At 44.5% G+C, this 24,995-nt stretch overlaps 1 protein-coding gene across 15 annotated transcripts in view; it reads left to right on the forward strand.

The window, feature by feature from the left end:
• The window catches only part of VPS13D (vacuolar protein sorting 13 homolog D), a 218,683-nt gene that overhangs the window by 72,426 nt on the left and 121,262 nt on the right, over positions 1 to 24,995 (forward strand). For 10 of the 15 annotated variants that reach the window (XM_045570624.1, XM_036460896.2, XM_045570627.1 and 7 more), the window contains 14 exons: positions 784 to 1,049; positions 2,404 to 2,537; positions 4,952 to 5,107; positions 6,613 to 6,823; positions 7,332 to 7,406; positions 7,732 to 7,938; positions 9,100 to 9,189; positions 11,809 to 11,949; positions 14,032 to 14,154; positions 16,774 to 16,848; positions 20,119 to 20,221; positions 21,137 to 21,289; positions 23,028 to 23,163; positions 24,743 to 24,790. In XM_045570624.1, the coding sequence (XP_045426580.1) occupies positions 784 to 1,049; positions 2,404 to 2,537; positions 4,952 to 5,107; positions 6,613 to 6,823; positions 7,332 to 7,406; positions 7,732 to 7,938; positions 9,100 to 9,189; positions 11,809 to 11,949; positions 14,032 to 14,154; positions 16,774 to 16,848; positions 20,119 to 20,221; positions 21,137 to 21,289; positions 23,028 to 23,163; positions 24,743 to 24,790 (1,918 nt within the window). Of the gene's footprint in view, positions 1 to 783; positions 1,050 to 2,403; positions 2,538 to 4,951; positions 5,108 to 6,612; positions 6,824 to 7,331; positions 7,407 to 7,731; positions 7,939 to 9,099; positions 9,190 to 11,808; positions 11,950 to 14,031; positions 14,155 to 16,773; positions 16,849 to 20,115; positions 20,222 to 21,136; positions 21,290 to 23,027; positions 23,164 to 24,742; positions 24,791 to 24,995 lie in introns of all 15 variants that reach the window. The other 5 variants (XM_036460898.2, XM_045570628.1, XM_036460899.2 and 2 more) reach the window with 5 other exon arrangements.

The following is a 24,995-nucleotide window of genomic DNA, read 5'->3' on the forward strand; positions in this document are numbered from 1 at the left end:
CTAGCAGGTGGGGTCCCTTGGCCTGGCCTGCGGGAATCAGGCTGAAACCAGCTCTCCAGCATCCCTCCCCCTCACCCCCACCCTGACACGTCCTGGATTGCAAGAGGCAGTTCTTTCGTGATGAACCTGAAATCAGGCTCCCTTCTCTCTGGTTCCGGGGTGCATCACCCGAGAACTGCCACTGCCAAGTCACTGCAGCTTGAGCGTTGAGTGTCTGCCCGCCTGGTGTCAGTGTGTGTCATAGCTACCTGTCAGAGAATCTATTCCCTGGTGGTTAGTGCATATCATAGCTACCGGTCGGACGGTCACTTAGCCTTTTATATATATAGATTACTTCTTTTTAAAAAATATATATTTTATTGATTTTGTACAGAGAGGAAGGGAGAGAGATAGAGAGTTAGAAACATCGATGAGAGAGAGTCATCGATCAGCTGCCTCTTGCACACTCCCTACTGGGGATATGCCTGCAACCAAGGTACATGCCCTTGACCAGAATCAAACTCGGGACCCTTCAGTCCCCAAGCCGACACTCTATCCATTGAGCCAAACTGGTCCCAGCTATATATAGATTACTTCTTGCTTATTAAAAATATGATTAATTTCTGAAAACATACATTTAATGTTTTATTTATAACAGTTTTCAGAGTTTATTGATACAGCTGTCAGTGTAGAAAATGGTGGAATACTATCTGCCAAAAATGGGTAATACATTTGTAGGTTAAAGAAATATCGTATCATGTTTCTCCTTTTTGATGTTATGTTTTGGTCCCTTCTTTCATATAGATCTACGAAGGATTCCTCCTGTTTTACGGTAGTTCTCAACAATCTCCGAGTGTTTCTGATATTTGATTGGCTGCTGTTAGTCCATGATTTTCTCCACACTCCCAGTGACATTAAGAAACAAGCTAATGTTACCCCTTCTCGCCACCGGAACTCTAGCAGTGAATCTGCTGTAGTTCCCAAAACTGTGAAGAGTGGAGTAGTTACCAGGCGGTCTTCCCTTCCTGTGTCCACTGAAAGGCACTTGGAGGTCAAAGTCAATGTCACAGGTGAGTATTCCTAGGTGCGAGTCACTGCTCTGAGTTGAACTGTTAGGTTCAGTTGTTGCAGGATAACTTTTCTATTGCCTTTCATTTTTTGACAGCACTTACACATTTGGGTCTTTTAAAAAAACACACGTATATTTTATTCGTTTTTTACAGAGAGGAAGAGAGAGGGATAGAGAATTAGAAACATCAACGAGAGAGAAACATCGATCAGCTGCCTCTTGCACACCCCGTATTGGGGATATGCCTGCAACCAAGGTACATGCCCCTGACCGGAATCGAACCCGGGACCCCTCAGTCCGCAGGCCGATGCTCTATCCACTGAGCCAACCCGGTTTTGGCCACATTTGAGTCTTTTATCGACCAACGATAAGCATTGATGTTCCTGACCTCTGTGTGGGTGTGAACTACTTGGCCTTAAGTGAAGGCTTCAGGGTTTCTTGTCTCTTTCCTCTGCTGGCCTAATGCACATCCCAGCTTGAGTACCTCCTGGGCAGTGGTCTCCCCTCCTTCTTACCCCCCCAGTGTTAAATATCTCCTTCAATTTTCTATCGGATCTTTAAGGCCCCATCAGATGTACCTTACTGAACTTGGGCAAGTTGGGAATGTGAAAATTTCATTTTATAATAAGTGAGGGGATTGTTTTCTCTTTACAAATAGAATACTTTCCTTTACAAATAGATTTATTATGGTTTTTATTAACTAGTGAACTACTCTAGTACATCTGTATGTATTTGTGTATTTATTGTTTGTGATATTCCCTATGAAGTACTCAATGGGTTGGAAGCAGCTAACATTTTAAGTGGATTTAGTTTTGAAAGATCACTTTATACATGGTTTTTGATGAAGACACACAGTACATAAAGCAAAGTAAATTTTCCATATACAAATAAGTAGGAAACTGCAGGTACTAATTTTAAAAATCTCTACACTAGATTGTTCTTCATTCTTTGAAAACAACTTGAACGGCTACATGGATGTTACAGTGTCTAATGCTGCCTGCCCAGCATTCCTATCTGAATCTACTTCCTGGGATTTTAAAGCAGGTCATCGGTTGGAGGAGGGATGATTCTCTGAGCTTCTGAATATGTTAGTTCTCCGAGGAGACCTAGCTTAAAAACGTGTTCTAAAGAGAGAAACTGTACTGCAGTCCCTTCTGCCAAGGCAGGATCTGCTGGCTCAGCTGTGCCTGGCCAGACGCAGAGAATAGTTCAGGGTGACGGTGAAGGAGAGTGAATACTCCGGAGAACAGTCTGATGGTCAGCCCCTCCTGGTGGCCACGTGCTGCCTCGTTTCCAGCAACCTGGAGCTTCCCAGCTCCCCAGCCTGGGCTTGGTTAACGGTGCTCTCCTTTCAGGTACAGAGTTTGTGGTCGTGGAAGATGTGTCCTGCTTCGACACCAACGCCATTATTCTCAAAGGCACCACCGTGCTTACCTATAAGCCCCGATTTGTGGACCGCCCCTTTTCAGGAAGTTTGTTTGGTATCGAGGTAAGAAGTTTATGAGTTGATCAAAAGACTACTTGTTTGGCTCAAAAGAAGAGCAGCTGGAAGAGCATTTTGCCTCCCGAGCTTTTATTAGGAGAAATAATGAGCAGAACTGGAGGATCCCTGCCCTCTCTGTTTTCTCCTCCAAGCTGCCTGCTTACTCTAAAGCGCGAATGGAGTTCTCCAGTGTTGGGTCTTGTATGTGTGGAGGGACTTGATCTCCTTCTTTTCTTTTTAATATGTTTTATTTATTTTTTTACAGAGAGGAAGGGAGAGGGATAGAGAATTAGAAACATCAATGAGAGAGAAACATCAATCAGCTGCCTTCTGCATACCCCCTACCGGGGATGTGCCCGCAACCAAGGTATATGCCCTTGACCAGAATTGAACCTGGGACCCTTAGTCTGCAGGCCGACTGGCTCCATCCACTGAGCCAAACTGGTTTCGGCTTGACCTCCTCCTTACACTCTCCTTCCTCAGAAGGTCAGGCTCCCCATTACCCGCCAGGCTCCTTGCTCTGTCCTCTGGCTCTGCAGGCCTCATCCTTGGCACCTTTGTGAAGGTGGGGAAACGGCCCTCGCTTCCCCTGCATCCCTTCTCCACAGTGACTGCTTGTCTATGAAGATGAAGGCTTTGTGGTCATGGAAACGTAGTTATAAAAGGGGGTAAGAGTTTTATGTATCCTCCTTTTAGGAATATCTGACCTATAAACGGGCCACTCTGGAGAGTCATGCATTACCTAAGGGACCGAATAGTGATCCCCTGGCCCTGGTTTAACCTCCCGAACGAGATATGCATTGGAGTGTCCTCCGTAGCCTGGAAGTCATATTGTACAATATTAGATAAAAATGCTCTCCTCGCTGTAAGCCAGGACTCGTGGGGAGAGGGGGAAATGAGGCAGATTGTTATCTCTATCAAAAGTTCTTCATTCCCTGATCTCGGCTAACATTCCTCCTGTTACAGCGCTACAATCCTGGGTCAGGGTTACTCATCATTTCCTTTCCTTTCACAACTGAACTTTCCATGCCCTGTTCTTCCCAGTGATATCGTTCAGAAGTTGATGAGAAAACTTATTTTCACTGTCAACCGCATATGGTGCTCCCCCCCCCCCCCCATCAGATATAGCTGATTAAAACCTGTAGAGATTTCACTTCTCGACCACTTGTTTCTCTCATGTAAAGAAACCTCCATTTGAGAGGAAGGATTTACATGCTGGTGTGATGCGAGTTGATCGTGAAATTGCAATTCATCTATTTTCTGAGCCACCACAATGCCAGCTTTGAACGGACACTCTTGGTGATTGATTAATGAGCTGTTAGGTACAATTGGGTTTTGTTAGCAGAAGCCCCTGAGGGAAAAGGGAAAACCAAACTCCCCTGCTCCAGAGCCTTAGAACAAGTGCACGCACACTGAGCTTCCTGGAAACCGATTGCCGTCTTGTTCAGCAGGCAGCATGGTGGAATCTGAGCTGGAAGCCCTCCTTGGTACAGTGTCAAACTTATAAAGAAAGCAAAGTGAGTTAATTTTACATACAGCAAAGGACCTCGGTAGCTCTAAAAAATGTCAAAAAAAAGGAGCAAGGGAAACCAACATGAATGCTTTCCTCTCTGAACTCTTTCTGAGAGAGCAGAATAATTTGATCTTAGAATAGGAGTCCTCCCTTCCTTCTCTTCTTTCTCCCCATAAATAAAAGATATTTATTTTAAAACTTTTTAATAGGACATTTCAAACATGTACAAAGGAAACAGTAATATAATGGACCCAGCTTCAGTAATTAATGTAGTTAGTTTTGACTACGAACGGAACAACTATAGTATATAAAATTGGGGCAGAGGAGGGAAAAATACCTATCCCTTCATAAATAATCTCTGTTGATATTTCAATATGTTTCTTCCCTTAAAGTCATGGTGTCATAATTATTTATTGGGCTGCATTTTCACATAACCTGTGTTGTGACTGTCTTCCTGCATTTCATCTGCTCTTTTTAACTGTCACTTTAAGTGGCTGCAAAATATTCCATTGAGTAGCTGTGTGTATTGAGTGATTAAACCTTGATTGCTCTTTTTAAATTTGTTATTACTTTTTAACCTTGATTGCTCTTAATTGTTTTTATTAATTAATAAGTAATGGCTCAGTGAATTTTTCTGTATTTTGCATTATTTCCTTAGGCTAGTTCCCAGAAAGAAGTGGGGTTGCTGGCTTAAAGGGTGTGAGAGTTATAAGTCTTTTGTTACCTGTTGCTAAAGTGCCTTTCACGTGAACATGCTGTGGGCAGTTGGGCAGTACCAGCCTCTATCTTCACAGTATCCCAGTAGTTGTCATGGGTGTTGCTTCTGAGCTCGTCTCTTTCTCAGCTGATGGTCAGGCTCTTTCTAAGTCAGACAGTAATTCGTAGCATATTACATTTAACGCTCTAGGTGTTTTCTTGCCGACTGGGGAATGAACACGATACGGCTCTTTCAATTGTTGATCCAGTACAAATCCAGGTGGAGCTGGTGGGGAATTCTTCTTATCAGAACAGCTCAGGACTGATGGATGCGTTCAACAGCACCGACTTCCCACCCATCCTGGAGGTAATGACCACCCGTGCCACGTTGATGCCCTCTCACACACTTTCCTGAGCTGGGGCTAGATGCCTCTGCTGGGCCCAACCACATTCTAGGTCCTTCAGCAGCAAAATACAAAAATCATCAACTCTGTCTGAAGATCTTGCTGTCTTGTGGAGGCTAAAAGACCTTTTAATTGTCTAGACCAGTGGTCAGCAAACTCATTAGTCAACAGAGCCAAATGTCAGCAGTACAACGATTGAAATTTCTTTTGAGAGCCACATTTTTTAAACTTAAACTATATAGGTAGGTACATTGTTATTAATTTAATTAGGGTACGTGGTATTTTGTGGAAGAGCCACACTCAAAAGGCCAAAGAGCCGCATGTGGCTTGCGAGCCACAGTTTGCAGACCACTGGTCTAGTATAATCTTCAAGTTCTATAAAGGTTTGTGGGAAGCAGAACTCCACGCAGGTAGGACTGTTGGTTGTGAGTGGAACTCCAGGTCAGGTGAGTCCGAGTGGAGGGGAGGGTAAAGAGGCAGAGAGGGAGAACATTTCATGTTAGGAAGCCTTGAGGTCAGGGGTGCACATGGCCCAGCAAACATGAGACAGATAAGTCTCACCAGAACCATGGTCAGCAAACCACGGCTCGAGAGCCACATGCAGCTCTTTGGCTCCTTGAATGTGGCTCTTCCACAAAATACCTTGGCCTGCGTGAGAGTATTTTGAAGAAGTGGCGTTAGAAGAAGTTTAAAAATTTTGGCTCTCAAAAGAAATTTCAGTCGTTGTACTGTTGATATTTCGCTCTGTTGACTAATGAGTTTGCCGACCACTGCACTAGAACAAGAGGCATGTGGGGAACTGAGGAGGAGGAAGATGTATGGTGAAGCAGGAAGGGCGAGGCCCGGCAAAGAAGGCCTAAGGATTTGATGTTTTATTTCTTTGGTGGAGGGGGAATAGGAGCCGAAAGAGAGAGAAAAGCAATTCCAATGTTCAGTCTTTAAAAAAAATTAAAAATAAGTAAGTAAAGCTTCGTACACAGACATTTGAACAGTCATCCCATTTTTAAAGTGGGTTGATGTCGCCTGTATGGCTTTTGCTAGTGTTGGCTGTGTGGCTAATCTCTGAGGAAGACCAGAGATTTAGGAAATATTCATGTGGAACTTGAATCATTTTAGGTTCTGTTTGAATGAAGATGAGATACTTTTGTTGGTCATTTTGTTTCAGAGATTTAAAAAGAAAAATAGAACAAAGCCGAATGGACTAACAAAACGTTGCTAACAGGGGATCTTATTCTCCCCTGCAGCCGATCTTTGATCCTCTGCTTTAATGATTAATGTTCTTGTGTGAAAGTCTCCCTACGCCTTACCTCATGGCCATTAGTGCTTACTATAGTGAGCTTTCCCGTTTTCAAAATGAGAAGTGTAGTGTCTATTGGATTTCTGAAACTTGAACTAGGGAATTGTATCTGAAAGAGGTGTTGATGCAAAATCAAACTTTAAAAACTGCCACCGTTTTCATTTTGGACAGATTCAGTTACAAGCCCTGGACATCAGACTCTCCTATAATGATGTCCAGCTGTTTCTCGCCATTGCAAAATCCATCCCCGAGCAAGCTAACGCTGCGGTGCCCGACACAGCGGCCTCGGAGGCCAGTTCCGTTAGCAGTGGCCTTTCTGGTGCGACTCGAGTTGGAGAGGAAATCAGAGAAGGGACAAGACATACCTTAGATCCTGTCTTGGGTAGGTGTTTAACTTTAAACCCACATAGTCCTTCTAATCACTTTCCTTCTGTTTACTTTTAAGATTTTCTTTTGCACAACTTAATTGTTCAGAGTGTAATTGCATGTCCGAAAGTATAATTGGGAGCCTAAATATGCTTCTCTATTTTTAAAAAACTTTTAACACCCCAAACCATCTGTTCTATCCTATCTACGTTTCCTTTTGCAATTTCCTCCTGAGTTATATGGGAGATGCTAAGGTTTGGTTTTCAGCTTCGAGTTTTCCTCCAAAGTTATGTAGACAATACTAAGTTTCAGTTTTAAACTTTTAAAAACACAATCAATATACAGAAAAAGGCTCCTATAATTTTCAGGGTACACGTGACCAAAGTCTTTAATCAGGAGCCCATTTTTGCCTAAAGAAATGAAATGTTTTAGTCACCGGTTTCTGAATTTTTTCTTTTGCCTTAAATTAGTCTATGGATTCATTAACAAAGATATTAATAACAATATTGTACTCCTTTTTCTAGAGTTACAGCTGGCTCGACTGCAGGAGCTGGGATTCAGCATGGACGATTGTCGCAAGGCTCTTTTGGTGTGCCAAGGTAATTCAGTGTGTCTCCATAACTCCTCTGTATCCTTTTCCCTTCTTTCCTCTCCTTCAGCAGTTCTCATAGTGGAGGAAAGATGGCTCTGGCTTTAATACATAAAAGGTGTAATAAAATGACTGGAAGAGAGCCTTGTTATTTGCTTAAAAGCAGAATTCCAGTTATTATGCCATTTTTCCTTTTTTATGTCTAAGAATACAGCTGGACCAAGGTTCTCTTGGGCTGTCCAGTAGGTCCCCATACCCTTTCTCTGCTTCCTCTGTGAGTTGCTTGAGTTGCTGTGGGAACTGGTTGCACTGATCCCCTTTTAATTTCCTCGCAGGCCAATTGAAAAAGGCAGCAAGTTGGTTGTTTAAGAATGCCGAGCCTCTGAAGTCGCTTTCCCAGGCCCCCCACAGCCAAGAGAGCCAGGGGACCACACCGGCTCAGCTGATCTCGGGCGTGGAGATTAAGGCCGAGAGCGTGTGCATCTGCTTCATCGACGACTGCATGGACCGTGACGTTCCTCTTGCCGAGCTCACCTTTTCCCGTGAGTGTGCTCCTGGTCTCCAGACTCATCCTGAAGATTTCCCGTGATTGCCGAATTATTTGGGGCCTTTTTGTGTTATTCATGCCCTCTACTTAGTAGTATGGATGAATATTTAGATGATGGTTTTACATATGTTCTTCATTATTTGTATTTTAAAGAAATGTGTATTTATTTGCCATATGTGGCCTTCAGCCTATAGCTGTGGAATAATTGAAATTGTCATTGACAAAATTTCTGTTATATTAACAGCTCTAGCTCAATAATTCCTGATCTCTCCACCTTATTTTTTTATGTATCTGAATACTGTAGTGATTGTAGCATTATTAAAGGCATTTAGAATGCTTCTGCTCTAAATATCTTTTGAAAATAGAAAACACAGTCCTATTAGATTCCCCTCAGAGGGCAGGGAAGAGGAAGTTTGAACAGGGACTCGGGTAGAAGTGCGTTACCCTAAGCCGCGCCATTGTTAGCTGTGTTACATGCGGCTACTGCAGAGAGTAAAGGAACCTCTCCCTGCTGTGTTTACTTTTAATTTTCCATTGTTTTGATCTTGCTGCCCTCTAGTCCCTTCAAAGAAAATCAGTTCCGGGGATTTAATTTGACCTTTTGCCCATTGTAGAGGTTTTCCTTTTCCTGTGCTTCTGGGCACTTACAAGGGCCACGTGATTAAAACTAGCAACTGGGACCTGGACTGTTTCCATGAGTCTCTTTTCTGCAGAGCACCATTATTCCTTATTTTCCTATGGTAAGCTTAAAAATGTGAGCTAATATTTATCAGGACATGACTCCTCCTAGCACTGTACCTTCTTGTAGGATCCTCAGCTGGAAATGTTTTTATGTCCCCAGGCTTCAAATCCACCTGGTGCCGGGCCTGGGTCTGGCTCTGGAGGGAGACAAAGGAGGCATTTAACTTAGTCACAACCTTTAAAGGGTGCCCACAACTCAGTAATGGAGAGAAATGGCAGTATTTTAATGCAGTATTTTAAAAATCAGAATCCATACAAAGAACTCCGTGATGAACAAAAGATCAGATTTTTATATGCTTGCTTGTGAGATCATCAGTCGTAGCTGTAACTAACATGTCTTTAATGGGCTTTGTCTGCAAAAGAAAGTTTTGGTCGTTCTGCCCCGGCTCTGCAGTAAGCTTTGCTTTCATTGCAGGTCTGAATTTTCTCCAGCGTGTAAGAACTAGCCCTGAAGGCTACGCCCACTTCACCCTTTCTGGAGATTATTACAACCGGGCTCTGTCAGGTCAGTCTAAGCATATATTATTGTGGGGCTTAACACAAATATTTGCCTGGGCCTATTTCTACATAAATTTTACATGAGGGGGGTGGGGGCAGGCCAGGGCAGGGAAAGATAAAAAACAAGTGCCTACATAAGCACAAAAGATCAAGGTTTTTCCTTTTTCTAATTCAACTGAGTTATTTCAAAAGGTGTGTGATTAGTTAAGTCTTTTTGACCTTGAAGTTTGGTGTATTCTAGAATCTGAAATTGCTCAATAGTGAAGGATCATTTGGCTGGTCCTGATAGTAGCTAAATTTCCAAGGAGATTTATGGCCATCGTCATTTTAAATTTCAAGCCTCCTCACTCCCTGCTGGACTTGTTTGTTTTAGTAGAAGAGGACTGAGTCAGTGATCGTGTCTAATTGGACATAGCTACTCTCTAAAGCACATGTGTCAAACACAAGGCCCGCGGGCCAAATCCGTCCCGCCAGACCTTGTAATGTGGCCCGCACCGCGCTGTCATCACTGCACTCCGCTGCGTTTCCATCACAATGACAGTTTATGACTGTTCAGTAAACCATTCGGCCCGCGATTTATGCTGGATTTTAGATTTTGGCCCCTTCTCTGATTGAGTTTGACACCCCTACTCTAAAGTAAAGCACAGTTCATCAGAGTAAGAAAACCCGCATATCCCACAAGGCATTTCCAGGGTCTTTGCTTCCATGGAGAGACCAAGCTAAGGGCCTAGACAGATTGACACTCAGGATTTGTCCTGCACCAGTGCCGAGCGGGTTGGGCTGTGAAGTTCTTTACCTTCAGAGAGTTTTTAGTAGCTGTGGACCAAGTAACAGAGTGGTGCTGTGCAGGCTGAGCGAGGGGTTGCTCCTTTTGCTGTCAATGGAAAATTAAGCCGCAGTGTGTTGCACTGCTGTTGGGTGTTCTAGAGCAGCGGTCTCCAACCTTTTGGACCTCACGGACGACCAGTGGTCCATGGGCCACCAATTTTGCTCCAAAGGTTTCCTTAAACCCGTAGTCACCAGCCTTACGGACCACCAGTGGTCTGCGGACTACCGGCTGGCGACCTCTGTTCTAGAGTCCGTCTCATTTAATTCTCTTTTAGTTAATGTTTTCCTTTCTGTTCCGGATTCACTCAGAGTAACCATCTCATTTCCCAATTGTTCAAAATGTTTTCACTTGAGAACAATAGCCCAAGTCTTGCTATTTGAGAGAAACTCTTACAGGGCACATGGCAGCTATTTTTTTGGGAATCATTTGTATTCTCAGTAAATATGGCTTACTTTTAAGGTTGTATGAACACAGGTCACTAAGTGTGCCAACGTTTGGATTTGTATTAGTGAATCAGCTCACCTGTGGTTGATTGAGTATATTTAGAACTGTCAAAAATTAACTGGTCTTGAAAAGTATCCAAGTGGGATACCATTTTTCTCACCCAACAGCCTGGCAAAAATGAAATGTGACACTATTAAATATTGGTGACGACATGAGCCATAGAACTCTTGTTTTCTGCTGCTAGAATTGTAAATTGGTGCAACCGTGTTGGAAAGTAATATGTCATGACCTACACAAGTTGAGTGTAAGCATCTCCAACAGCCCAGGATTATGCTGCCTCTAGGTCTGTGCTCAGGGAGTCTCTTGGCTGTGTGACCCAGGAAATGAGCACAGTCGGCTGATAGCCCTGGCCTTCCTAACAGCAGTGAAACGAGTCCATGACTATCTTTCAGCGGTAGAAGAGATAGATTATACAGCTTAGTCCTAGTGGGTTACAATTCAGTCGTGAGAACAAATGTATTACAGCTATGTGGCATCAGTATGAGTGAATCTCAAAGATTTGTTGAGCAAAATAGAAACTTGCAAAAGAATATATGCAATTCGATTCTATTTAAGTAAAGATCCCCAACAGGACAAACTAATTAATATGTCCTTAAGAAATGCATCCAGGTGTAAAACTAACAAAGAGCAAGGAAATGATTAGAAATCCAAGTGCAGGGTGACTGGGAGTTGGATGGGAGAGGGTTGGTGAGAAGCGGGACGGAGATGGGGGCTTGGCACTTGGGTTTGAGCTTCAAAGGCACTTGTGATTTTCTAGTTCTTAAAACCGAATAGTGCGTGCATGAGTTTTGCAGTAATTTTATTCTTTAAACTATACATATATGTAGTTTATATGCCTTTGTATTATACATAGAGCATTTTAAGTTAAAAAACTGGAAAGTTTTAATGGATTTCCAAGCATACCTATTTATTTAACCAATGATTTTATGATGTAAGCAGGAGAATCAAATTTAATAGTTACATCAGCCACTGATGCTACTTTTTGGAGACTCCGTTTTCATCTTGAGAGGATCAAAAACAGGCTCTGCCCACCCTTTAAGGGGAGAGACACATCGCCCTCACCCCTGAAATACTGTGGTTGGCACAGATATGCTTTTCTACTTATATCCCCTCTATAGCACAGACATCTGTAGGGTGACCTGTGGCTAAAGATGGTGCTTTCATTGTGAAATCCAATTGGAAATAGAAAGCCATTAAGCTACAGTTTGTTCTTGCTAAGCATTTGTGAACAGTGTTCCACCATAAAGGCTTGGTATCTGCTGAACAGATGTCTTATTTCCTGTGCTCTCTTAGGCTGGGAGCCATTTCTTGAGCCCTGGCCGTGCACCGTATCCTGGCAACAGCAGGCAGCTAGTCGTCTCCATCCTCCTCGGCTGAAGCTGGAAGCCAAGGCCAAAACCCGTTTGGATATCAATATCACTTCAGTACTAATTGGTGAGTGGAAAGTTGTCTTCGGAAGGTTGGTACATTTCTGTACATAAGTTCCTTGTCTGGATGACTATTAATCCTGGTTTAGTAAATGCTTAGGCCCGTACAAAACATCACTTATGCATCGTGGCTCTTTTCTGAAAATCCCTAACCTAGCCTCAGAGTTAGCATCCCAATTAATGTGATCAGCGATCAAACAAGAGCTTAGCCTGCTTGGGAAGCATGAATGTTCATGATGAACTTCCTCCTCATCCTGCTTGGTCACAGGAGTGCAGAAATGGCTTTAGATTCACTTCTCTCAGGCAATTCACTGGATAATTCTTAAAAGGTATAATTTTGACCTTGTCTTTAGAGCAGGATAAGTTGCCTGTGCTGCCTCCCATCAGGTATCATGTCATTTTGTAAAAGCGTTGCCAAGCTAATGGTGTATGTTCTAAGAGTTTCTTGGACAGCGTGGAAATGTACGTTCCTGGATTCAGTGTCGTGAATCAGAAGCACTCTATGCTTGTATTTACATCATGTAAAACTCATACATGATTTATCATACAACTCACACTCACTGTTGGAATTACTCACCTAGTGATATGATTTTTGGTGACAACTATAGTTATCTCTGAGTGATAGATAATACACACATTGTTGCAAATCTGTGAACTTGAGGCTCTCAGAATATCCATTGGCTTATTCCATTTCAGTAAAGATGGAGAGAATGCATAGTGAAAAAAGACCATAGTGTAATTATCTTCATATTTATTTTTTTAATTTTTAAAAAATATTTTATTTATTTTTTACAGAGAGGAAGAGAGAATAGAGAGCTAGAAACATCGATGAGAGAGAAACATCGACCAGCTGCCTCCTGCACACCCACCACTGGGATGTGCCCGCAACCAAGGTACATGCCCCTGACCGGAATCGAACCCGGGACCTTTCAGTTCGCAAGCTGACGCTCTGTCCACTGAGCCAAACTGGTTTCGGCTGATCTTCATATTTTAAAACCATTGTTTCACATGATCAGATTTCATTCACTAATTTGCCTGGATATTATTACCTATGCAACAACAGTAAATTGATCTCATGATCCTCCTATACTATTTTATTTTGCTTCCAATGTTATTTTTTTTGCTAGAGGCTCGGTGCATGAAATTTGTGAGGGGGAGGGGGGTGGTTTTTGAGGTTATCCCTCAGACCAGTCTACACCCTCTTGCAAGCTGGGACTACTGGCTTTTAACCTCTGGCCTATCTGCCTGGCTGATTGCCCCTAACCACTCTGCCTATTCTAAGAAGTATATCTTAATTAGTATAAAAGGTCTTTATTTGGGTGTGGTACATCATTTTGTTAACTTGCTCTTCCCATTGTAATTTTCCTCTCAAAAGAGTGAAAAAGAAACAAAACAGCTTGAGGACTATCAAGTGGATATCAGCCTCTTGAATTTTAGTGGTTTTCTAAAAGCCTCCACTTGGTCTTTTTAAAGTTTTATCTCTAAACCCTATCTTTAGCATGGGATTCCACCCTCTACACACACTAAATCATCTTGGCTTTGTCCTTTCCCCAGTATGTTGTGCCAAAGCCACGCTGAAGTATTTAATGTTCACTGATTATACCATGTACTTACCTGTTGAAGCCTTTGCATATGCTGTTCTCTGTGCCTGGACTGTGCCTGTATCATAACCCCATTGGTAAACTGTAATTTCTACTCATTCTTTTAGACCTAGAACAAAGGTATCCCCCCCCCCCCCCCCCCCCCCGCCCCCCAAGATTCCCATGTGTGGGCCTCCACTTGTGCCAAAGCAGACAAAATCTTCCCCTGTTCTGTGCTCCCACAGAATTTCATTCTTATCTTTGTTTTAGCTCCTCGCACATTGTGGTATCTCTTTGTGGTAATTAATGGTTGTGTTGTTAACATTAATTTCTATCATTGGAGAATGAGGTTCTCCAGGGGACACATTTGCTCAGAATCCAGCATGTGCCCAGCATGTAGTGAGGCATTCCATGGAAGCTTGTTTTGCTGAGTTGACATGATCTGACTTGAACCTTTCATATTTTCTATTATACTTCTGTTCTAAATGTCTTTGGGGCATATTTTCCAGACCAGTATGTAAGTACCAAGGAATCGTGGATGGCAGATTACTGTAAAGAGGACAAGGAAGTAGACTCAACTACAACAGAAGACTGGATGGGCTCTTCAGTGGATCCTCCCTGCTTTGGACAAAGTAAGGGTTTTCTCTGCAAATGTCTGTCACTATTGATCTACAAGGCCATGTTTCATTGAAAACTCCGAAATCATTTTCAGTAGAAAAACCAACAGGAAATTCTGACTTCTACAGTTCTCTTTTAGTCTTTGTGAGAGACGTTTTTCTGGCGCAAAATACTCGACTTTTAATATGAGCTCCAGTCTCACCTTTGTGGGAGAGAGAGGACCTGCAATATACGGGTCCTCAATTCTGGCCACGTGGCACGGCACTGGCGCACTGGCAGTGCATGGAGACCAGCCATTGCTCAGTTTGCGTTTTACTCAGCTAAACATTACTGTTGATGGGATTTTTTGACTGGTCTTTTAAAAACATCTTTTCAGTCTGCTAAATCCAGAGATTGGCTATTTTCTGGAAGAGAGGGAGGGCAGATTATCCCATGTGGAAAAAACTGTAAGGGGGCTCCTGTATTGTTCATAAAATATAAAAGAATTGAATGCCCAGCCGCCTGGAGAGGGAGGAGTCAGTTTGTTCTCTGTTAACGATGTTTTCTTTCCTTATTTAATGCTTCACCATGGAGCTCTGATTGCCTCGTAGCTGGGGAGATTGTGATGGCCAACTGCATGGTTCTTAGTTGTTCCACAGCCATTGTCATTCAAATTCAGCTCAGCCCCAGCTCTTTGAGTGTGGTTTCTTTGGGAGTCTTGGCTGGGCTTCACATAGCTCATGAGGACTTCACTTAGCTCATGCATACATAAATACTCCATCTGGTCTGCAAACGTGTCGCGGGGAGACGGATTTTCCTAGCGAATGAAGTATTTGAACTTGTCCGTCTCTCCTCAGGATGTTTAAATGGACTGTCTATCTGCCTTATACTTCCAGAATGAGGGACAAGGAAATGTCAGCTCTGCTTGCTCTCTGTTCCCAGGCTGTTGCTTCTGAGACTCAAGGTCATTGCTTCAGAGCCAGGGCTTTTCAGATACCATCAGCTTCAGTGTTGGCTCCTCCCCTAACCTTCCCAGCTTCTGTGTCCAGAGAATGTAACACAGAATTCTACCCAGAAGACTAAATAATCTTCTGTAATATGTCTTCTGTCTTAGAGAGTGTGTGTTTCTAAAAGCCTTCATACAGGAGGATCTTAAATCCAGTCAGTGCAGACACTGGAAGGCCCAATCTTAGGATCCTAGCGAAAGGTTTTCTTCTGTCCCTCTCCTCCCTGCCCTTTTAAAAACAAAGTAAAAAGGTTCTCCTCTTTCTTTAAAGTTAATAAGCTGCCTTATCTATGTTAAATGCCTCTGCTAAATGAAAGCCGGATTTTATTTACTTATAGATTTTTATGGTTACTTAGATTTATAAAGGTGAAATATTTCTTCTTAATTAGATGTAACTGAATATACCTAAATTTCCAGACTTCTTTTCTGACTGGAAATTGCTGGGTGGCAGTAAATCAAATGGGATTGTATTCTGTTTTAGACTCAGCTGAAAGCCAGTCGGTTTGAACCTTGCGGAACTGACCACAGACTTTCAGGTCTTATTCACGACTATTCAGTCAAATCCCCCCCCCCCCCCCCCCCCCCCGCCCAGATCTGTACATTTTATTTATTCCAGGCAGTTTCAGTGGGAGCCCTTGGAATAATGTGAAATTTAGCCTAGGGGAGCTGCTGATTTTCCACTGTTTCTTTAGCAGGGGAAAGAAAATAGCCTCATTTCTGACATTATTGTTGGCTTTGTTTAATAAGGGCTGAGATTCTGCAGGTAAACCTGGCTGGCATGGCACCTTACTGAACTGACTAGTTTTGTATTCCAAAGACATTGTATGGAAATACCAAATATAAATATTCTTTTTAAAAAAATATATATATTTTATTGATTTTGTACAGAGAGGAAGGGAGAGAGATAGAGAGAAACATCGATGAGAGAGAGTCATCAATCAGCTGCTTCTTGCATACCCCCTACTGGGGATATGCCCGCAACCAAGGTACATGCCCTTGACTGGAATCGAACCCGGGACCCTTTGGTCCCCAAGCCGACGCTCTATCCATTGAGCCAAACCGGTCTCAGCCCAAATATAAATATTCTAAACAATCCCATGTTTAATGTGTATCGTAAATAATGCTTTGAGGTAACTAACGCCTTAGTAAAGATGTGAAAACTGAAACACAGACGGGCTCTTAGCCTGGAGTGTGGAGACCCCTGAGGAATAGCATCCTGCTGCCTCTGCCTCTGCTTCTGCCTCTGCCTCTGCTTCTGCTTCTGCCAGCAGAACGAGCGCCTCCCCCAGCTGGTAGGGCAGTGCTGGTGACTTTTCTATGACATTTAAGAACATGGTGCTTTAAAGTTAAAAATCCTCAAAAGCTTTGTCATTCTGTTCAAAAGAATGTTGCATACATTTTCTTTCCCCAACTGAGGAAAAAAGGCGCTTCTTTGCCAATGCCTCGGTAGTAGAAGCCGCGTGGAAACGCCCTGCTCACTCGGTCAGGGACCTTCCTAGCGCTTAGAAATCACTGAGGGGAATGAGGGTGCAGGTGCATGGTGCTTGCTGTCTCCGTAACGTACTCCATTTGTGCTTACGCTTTTGAGGTGAGTCTTCTTATTCACTGTGTTTATTCTTACTCTAACTTTGTCTCTCCTGTCTACCAGGCCTCCCCCTGGTCTACCTTAGAACTAGGAGTACAGCCAGTCTGACTAACCTAGAGCACCAGATCTATGCTAGAGGTACAGTACGGCCAAGCGAGGGCTTGCTTTCTTTTCCTGTTTGAAGAACTGCCATGTCCATCCGTTTTCTGTGAGTGGGGGCATACCAGGTTTGAGTGCTTTGGTTTAGTAGCAGGAAAGAGAATTCTGACAAATGAACAGAGATGCCTTCTATCAGAAGGAAGCGATGCGCTGGCGTATGCGGTCTCTTGCATTTGCCTATCCCTCGGCGGAAACAGGATCAGCTCTGCCATGTGGGGTGCAGAAATACCCCGCTCAGTAAGAAGCAAGTGAGAAGAAGCCCGGCCTCCACCGAGCAGTGCTGCCAGTCTGTGTATCGCACTCTCAGCGAACGTTTACCCAGAATGCAAAGGGCTCTCCTGATCGGGAATAGATCACACAAACCTCAACTTTAGCTGTGACTTGAGCTGTTAGGAGACAGGAAAGCAAATGTCTTTCTCACTCTGACCATGTAAGGTTCCTTGGGAATTTGTCTGGTCAGTAGATATGACAGAATACACCACAAGCATGCAGGGATCGGCATCCCAGGACATACATGTAATCGGAATGATTTTTGTGTGTGTACTGGGCTGACAGCAGGCCCTTGCCTGGGCCATGACATCTTTTGCAGGGAAAGATCTTTGCGTTTCCTCTGCCAGGAGTTCAGAGCAGGGAGAGTACTCTGCGGGGTAGTACTATGGGTTTTCCGAAAAGTTTCACTGAGGGTGATGTTTACACCAAGATAGCCCACAATTGAATCTTCATTTATTCAGGGATTTATACCCTAAGCGTTCCTCTGTCTGCGATTTCATGTTTCAGGCTGAGCAGAGTATTATTCCAGTTTAGCTGATGAGGTCAGAGAGCCTGAGAAAGACTAAGTGATTGGCCTTCACTCACCTGACTAGCTAGTAGCAGGCCTGGGACGTTAATCTATTTCATATGATTTGCAAAGCAGGTCCTTTCCGACAGGCTGCGCTGCTTCTATAGCACGGAAGCCTGCATGGTTTATCATGGCCAATTACTCCGTGAAACGAGTCCAAAAGGGTGGACATTTCTCAGCTGGAGCCACATGAGGCCAGTCGGACGGGAGGAGTTTCAGGTTCTCGGAGCCCGTGAAGAAGTTAGGTGTGGTCACTGGAGGCAGAGCCTCTGAGGCCACCAGGGAACACGTGCTCCCTGATGGCCTTGGGGTCTTTGCTGTCCGGTGCTGTGCCGAGGCAAGCCTGTGGCCTGTTTGGACCCTAGTGCAGGAGATGTCAGGTTGCCCCCCGGTGCTGGGTTTGGACTCGTGGATCCACGAACTCTGTTATCGAAGTCCGTTGCTAGCTTCTCGGCCGGTATGTGTAATCAAAACAAGCAGCCTGGGGACCGCAGCAGCGTGCCTTCCCAGGCTATTTAATTCCAAAGTAATATACTTGTGAAGACCTTTATGTGGGTTCCTAGCCCTTTATCCCATATTACAGCGTGATCAAAGCCACTTGCCACCTGTTCTGTTAAAATCTAATTTGCAAATGGAAACTTGCGGCCTGGCGTGCGTGGGCTATGAAAGCGCAGCTGGCTGCTTGTCCTCCGGGCCCCGTATCTCCCGCCGTAAAGCCGCTCTCCCTGCGCTCCGGGAGCGGGCGCCTCTCGAGGTGCCAGTCAGCACTGTTTACCCGGCAGACAGCTCTTAAAGTTTTTACTCCCCCTCTGCTCTTGTCGGCAGCCTCACAGCTACTCTGTAATGTTCTACTTGGTGAACGTCATTTTTTTAAAGCAAACCTTGGGAGCTAAGTGAGGCCATTTGGAGGAGAAATGGGTAGGTTTTGAGCAGAGAGTATCTTTAGACGCATTTGGAGGGTGTCACTAAAGACTGTCCATGGGATTGAGGGAATATGTAGTATTTATACGCCCACTTATTTAGCATGCTGCCATCTCCCAGACTTCCCGGAGCCACTGTGTTACCAAAGCAGAACTTGCCTTAACCTGACACTGCTTGTCTTGCAGTGTTGATAGTACTAACTCCTGAAAACTTTAGAGGATAAAAAAGGGGGAAAGGAAGTGCTTCCTTTGAAGGCAGAGACCACTGCTGATTGATGCTGCCCCATGCCTTACTCTGGTGCCGTCTGCCTTCCTGTCCTGGGAGACGAGTTTAATTTTGCTGTAGTGTTCTCAGTCAGCATTTGCAGTCACCCCGAGAAGTCCTTTTCTCCTCAGCTGCGGGCCGTTTGGGTCCCGTATTGTCGTTGTGCTTTAAAGCGGTGCGCACAGTAAGACTGGGCTGCCCCCGCTTTGTTGCTAGTGTGCGTGTGGCATGGGCACCGCAGCCAGGAGGCGCCAGCGCTGGGTTGCCGCTGCGTTTGAGGTTCCAGCTGCCTTTCTTCCTGTGGCCCACAGGCGACTCAGGCCCGTGGTCAGAGGAGCTGAGCCCCTCCCTGGGCAGCCTCTGTTCTGTGCCAGACCACCAACACAGGCAGGCTGCGGCAGCCAGACGGGGCAGTGGCCGGGCACTTACAGCCTTTGTCGGCTCTCTGGCCATGTGGTCTCCCACTTTGGTGACTTTTTTTAAAGTATTTATTGTCAGGTCAGCTCTTTCTAGAATTAGATTAATCGTGTAGTGATCAGTGTTGCCAGTTTTCCTGACTAGCAACTGTTTTGTGAAAAGAAATCATATTTTGTGCTCCTTTTGTAGACTCTATAGTACTTATGGTGGTGGTATCTGTGCCAGAGGCGAGCTAAAAATTTCATTTAAAAAGCTCTGAAATAGTATATTTCTGATCTTTCCGGGAGAAAAATATCCCAACTATTAGTGTAAGAGCGTAGGGGACGAATGTTTTTATTTCGTTATAATGTGAGTAATAGGACTGAAGTGTAACTTTGGCATAAAGGAGGCTTTGTTACAGCACAGGCATTTTGGACAAAGTTTAATCAAGTAGGTGTGATAAACTTGCTACAGTTTGGGTTACCTATTTAGAATCTATTTATTGGGAGTAGTGAGGTCCATTTCTCTTTTTCCCTCTTTTGATTTCAACAAAGTTAGGTCCCGTTGCCCTCCGTGGGGATGAGGCCCCTAAGAATTGTGGGAGAATTGGGGCTGGCAGTCACACACCACAGCCATTTGTCTGGGAGGACCGAGTCAGCCCGTAGCAGGCAGCAAAGTACACGGAGGTTCCATCCGTCCCCATTACCCCCCCTCCAGCCCTTTTGCCAAGAGACCATTTCTGGCACTGTCTGGGGGGTGGGGGGGGGTTAGGGGGGCTCTCCCACACAGATGGAGGTGGGTGCTAATGGCCACTTGTTTGTTCACAGCAGAGGTGAAAACGCCCAAGCGCAGGCAGCCTTTTGTCCCTTTCGCTCTGAGGAATCACACGGGCTGCACTCTGTGGTTCGCCACCCTGACCACCACGCCCACCAGGTAAGGAGCACTCGGTCTGTCACTGAGCCATCTCTGCTCCCGAGGCTCCTGCGCACCAGCCCAGTGGGCCCCTTCTTGAGGCCCTTAGATTGTATTCGAAGCAATCACGTGCTGTCCTGCCGAGACTTCTGGTGGAGGTTCTGGTTCAATGTGGGATCTGTAGTCAGAGAAATAGTTTGAAATGTCCAAATGTGATCCTGATCCTGGTAGACATTACGTTAAAGTCAGTCCGGCAAATTAAGGCTGAGAGTGGGAAGCATGAAAGAAAAGTCATCCCATCTTTTCTCTCCATCCCCTCATCCCCCCAAGAATCACTTTCCAACCTAATGCACACTTCGATCCAGATGGAATGGGTGGAGTTTGGAGAACCAGTGAGAATTTACCTAAGCCAAGTGAGAAGGTCCTTTAGCAGCTTTCAGCCCGTTCAGACCCTGGCTGGAGTTTCCAAATCCACGCTGATCTCTCCAGCCTAGGAAATGAGAACACACAACGAGTAACAGCATCAACTGGTTGGAAACCATATTTTCCTGCCTCCGCGCAGTATGATAATGCCTTACAGGAGACAGTTTTTGTTTTTTAAACACAGTGCAGGCCTGCTAAGTTCTTGGTAGTCACTTAAAACCGACTTTTAAAAGTCACGACTCACTTTACATAGCACTTATGTAGCAGCTCTACTGCTGAGGCAGGTGACTGTGTACTATAGCTCTCAGCTGCTTCTAAAGTGTCACATGAGCTGCGTTTGATCGTGAAGATATACCTTTAGTTACTGACCTTTTAGGTCATCCTTTGGAGCCAGATTATGCGGCCTTATTGCTGTGAATCGCGTTCCGGGAGGGTTTCTGTTCCCAGCTCCAGCTCCGAGTGAGGAGGAGCTGGGAGACAGGGACAGGCTGGCATTGTCTGATTTGATTCCAGGGCTGCACTGTCGCACAGCGGGAGTCCAGGGGGAGTTCCAGAAGGGGACGGGACGTTTCTCGATGACACACACAAGGTCAGCGAGTGGCGGGAAGTCCTCACAGGTGAAGAGATTCCCTTTGAATTTGAAGCCCGAGGAAAGCTAAGGCACAGGTAAAGTATGATTCATTCTTTTCCTAAAAAAATGTTTATATGATATGATTGTTCCTAGTGTTTCGCCTACTCATCTTCCTTTGTTAAAGATTTTAATGATTTATTTTTAAAAGATATTTTTAAAAATTAGTGGTTCCTTTCCTTTTAAAAAAATATAATGACTTTCTTACTATCTTGGAAATAAAGTTTCCCCCCATTAATTATCTTTTTGTTTGACATGCATGCTTCACATAATTTGGTTGAAGGATTGACAGAGCATAACACTCAAGTTCATTGCCTCCCAGCCTGGTTTTCATGATGCGCTGGTGACATGGTGCAAACATGTCTTTTTCAGTTTTAAGACACATATGTGCCACATAGCACTTTGCGCAGGCAGGTGCTTCCAGGAAGCAGAGCCGAATGAGGAGGCACATGGCTGCTGAGGGGGATTGGAACCACTCGTTTAGGGAGGCCACTAGCACTGGAGCGAACGCTAGAAATGATTGTGGCTTGTTAGCGAGAGGTCACAGAATATCTAACAAAGTGTTCTTGTGTTTGCAGACATTGTTAAGTGGAAAGGCTGTCCAGTGAATAGGCTAAGATTTCAGCCTCATATCTGTTTGCAAGCTGAGCTGAAGTGTGGGAGACTGGCTTCCACCTATGCTTTCATGATGCTCTAAGTCTTTGTGTGCAGACCTGCTCCTAAGTCAGATACTTCATCCCTTTGCACAGCTTTCTACCGGCACAGATTTCTCCCTGGGGCACATGTCTGAACCTGTGGGCCCCAGTGATTGTTCAGGAAAAATAGGGCTTAAAAAAATCCCTAAGGAGGGTGCATGTACCTGAAAGCCACGTTAGCATCTCCAGGGCTGAGTGGTGAGCATTGTCCTGTTCCACAGAGTTCCTGAAGAGGCTAATTATGAACTGTTGGCTGTCTGTCTTAATAAGCACTGCCTCTGTCATATCAGAAGGGGTGTGACCCCTCTATCATTTCTGTTTTCGTTTCCACGTTTTGTAACGCATTTCAAGTCCCACTGTTCTGCTTGAATTAATCAAAATAAATGCCTTTTCTGGCTTTCCCCCCTTTGGCACACCATGCCCACTCCCTGCCTCCCTCCTTCCTGTCGGCCTCAAATCCAGTTCCCCATTTTAGGCTTCTGGCTTGAATTAGGCGAAACCTAAAATAGAATTAAATGTGCAATTTCCTCCTGCTCCTCCTGTTCTGCCCACTGCCTTCTGCTGTTTTAGCCAAGCCTTCTGCCTGAAAACACCTAACCTGTCTGTGGCCTGTAGGACTGGAGCCAAACGACCGAGTGTGTGTCTAAGAGAAGTAGGGTATTCAGCAAAAGAACCCAGAGGAAATGTCGTGTCATGCATTTCCAAAGTATGGTTGGCGATCAGCTTGCTAGTAGAGCATTTTTACTGCCCCGCAGAAATGGTTGTAGCTAATGTCACCATTTTGTAAAAGCTTGGGTGGGGTTGGTGGGCCAGGGCCTGGGGTTAGAGTGGAGGGTTTGTGCGGTTCATACAAAGGGAGGACAAATGCTATGCTTGCCCCAGCTTTATAAGTCTGCAGTTTTAAATGTAAAACCAAGTTACTATGTTCTCTTGATTTCTCTTGCATTAGGTAATCACCACAAGGCTTGGGCAGCTGGGTTTTTATGTCACTAGATAGTAAATCGGGTTTGAGTCTTTGCTTCTGCTTTTCTTTGCTTTTGAAGCTTGTGCTTAATGTCTTTTTCCGTGTCCTGCCTGACAGACACACCCATGACCTCCGGATTCACCAACTGCAAGTGAGAGTAAATGGCTGGGAGCAAGTGAGCCCCGTGTCTGTGGACAAAGTTGGGACCTTTTTCCGATACGCAGCGCCAGATAAGAATTCATCTTCCTCTACGGTGTGTGATGGGGGACTGGGTGTGCACTGTGTCCTGGCCGCACTCCCGTAAAGCCAGGCCCTCACACAGTGGAAAGCCTTGCTCTAGTAAAGGGTTCTGTTCTTCATTGACACAAGCTCTAGGAAGATGTAAGATTATATCAGGCCATCATCGACACTGATAATCAATATTTAGATGAGCTAGCCAATGGATAATTTCAGAAAAAAAACAAACAAAAAACCCCCACAGGATCTAAAAGTGATTTTAATGAAAAATAATAAGTAAATAGAAGTGACTTTAATGCATGTTACCTCACCCGTGCAGACCCATTTCATACGCAGCTGGCCCACCTGGCAGTTTGCTGGTCTGCCGAACATGTGTTGCCTTTCTTTCACATGCTGTTATGCTTCCTCCATTACTGTCTTCTTTCAATTTCTTACAGTGCTGATCCTTGATCAGTCTAGTTCCTTTTCTCCAGCTTCTCTTCTCTAGCATAAAGACAGCTATTCGCTGCTGTTTATCTGATCACAGACCCTCCACACATCCTTGCTCGAACTTGACCCCAGCCTTCAGCTCTAGGGCTAGGAGGGACCAGCCTGGGGATGATGCAGGTAGCATCCCTCACTAGAGTGTGCAGAGGAGGCTGGCCTCCCAGCCCCTGTGTTCGCCATGGTGCTCTTGCTCAGGACTCGGACATGCCTCCCAGGATGACTCCCTCATTGGTAGTTAGCCAGTGATGAGTGGGAAAGTGCAGATTTGCAGAGATTGTGGCTTTCGTCCTGCTCTTTTCATAGAGAAACCCTGTTCTTTCTACTCATCCTCTCTTGTGCCCCAGGTTTCTTAGGAAAGGACATTTTCTTTCAAGATTAATTTTCTGCCTAATTTCTTGTCTGATAATGAAAGAACTAATTCCCCCAAGAGATACCTTTCTATTGCATGGATATGTCCTGGAAATTTGTGTCTTCAGATGGAGTGGTAGTAAAATGAGGGCTGTTTTCCCCATACCTCCTCCTCCTTTTTAAAATATGTTTTTATTGATTTCAGAGAGGAAGGGAGAGGGAGAGATAGTAACATCAACGATGAGAGAATCACTGATCAGCTGCCTCCTGCACGTCCTCTACTGGGATTGAGCTCACAACCTGGGCATGTGCCCTTGACCAGAATTGAACCCTGAGCCCTCGGTCTCCAGGCCAACACTCTGTCCACTGAGCCAAACCGGCTAGGTCTTCCCCAGGCCTTCTAAGTTAAGATGCTTTCTCTTAATAATAGACCATACTTTGCTAAGGGTATTTGCAAACACCACTCTTTCAAGCAGATTTCATTGCTATTGAACTTAATGATGCCTATGATCTTAGGCACATGTGTCAAACACAAGGCCCGCGGGCCAAATCCGTCCCGCCAGGCCTTGCAATGTGGCCCGCACCGCGCTGTCATCACTGCACTCCGCTGCGTTTCCATCACAATGACAGTTTATGACTGTTCAGTAAACCATTCGGCCCTCGATTTAGGCTGGATTTTAGATTTTGGCCCCTTCTCTGATTGAGTTCGACACCCCTAATCTTAGGTCTGCACTGACTCTGACTTTTGGAATCTTTCTTAGATTGGCAGCCCAAGCAGCAGAACAAATATTATCCATCCCCAGGTCTATGTGAGTATGATTGTCCTATGTCACTGTGTGTATGAGTGTTGACACTGCCTGAACCATAAGTAGATGTTTATTTCTTAATGATCAGATACTTTATGACATATAAGTGATTGGAATTTATCTTTCTGCTTTTCTGTTGATGATTACCTCATTTTCTAAAAATGTGCAAGAAAATATTTCACCTAATTTGTTACGTGAGAATGAATAT

The sequence above is a fragment of the Pipistrellus kuhlii genome, unplaced genomic scaffold (genome assembly GCF_014108245.1).
Source record: "Pipistrellus kuhlii isolate mPipKuh1 unplaced genomic scaffold, mPipKuh1.p scaffold_m20_p_34, whole genome shotgun sequence".
In the NCBI taxonomy this organism is placed as follows: domain Eukaryota; kingdom Metazoa; phylum Chordata; class Mammalia; order Chiroptera; family Vespertilionidae; genus Pipistrellus; species Pipistrellus kuhlii.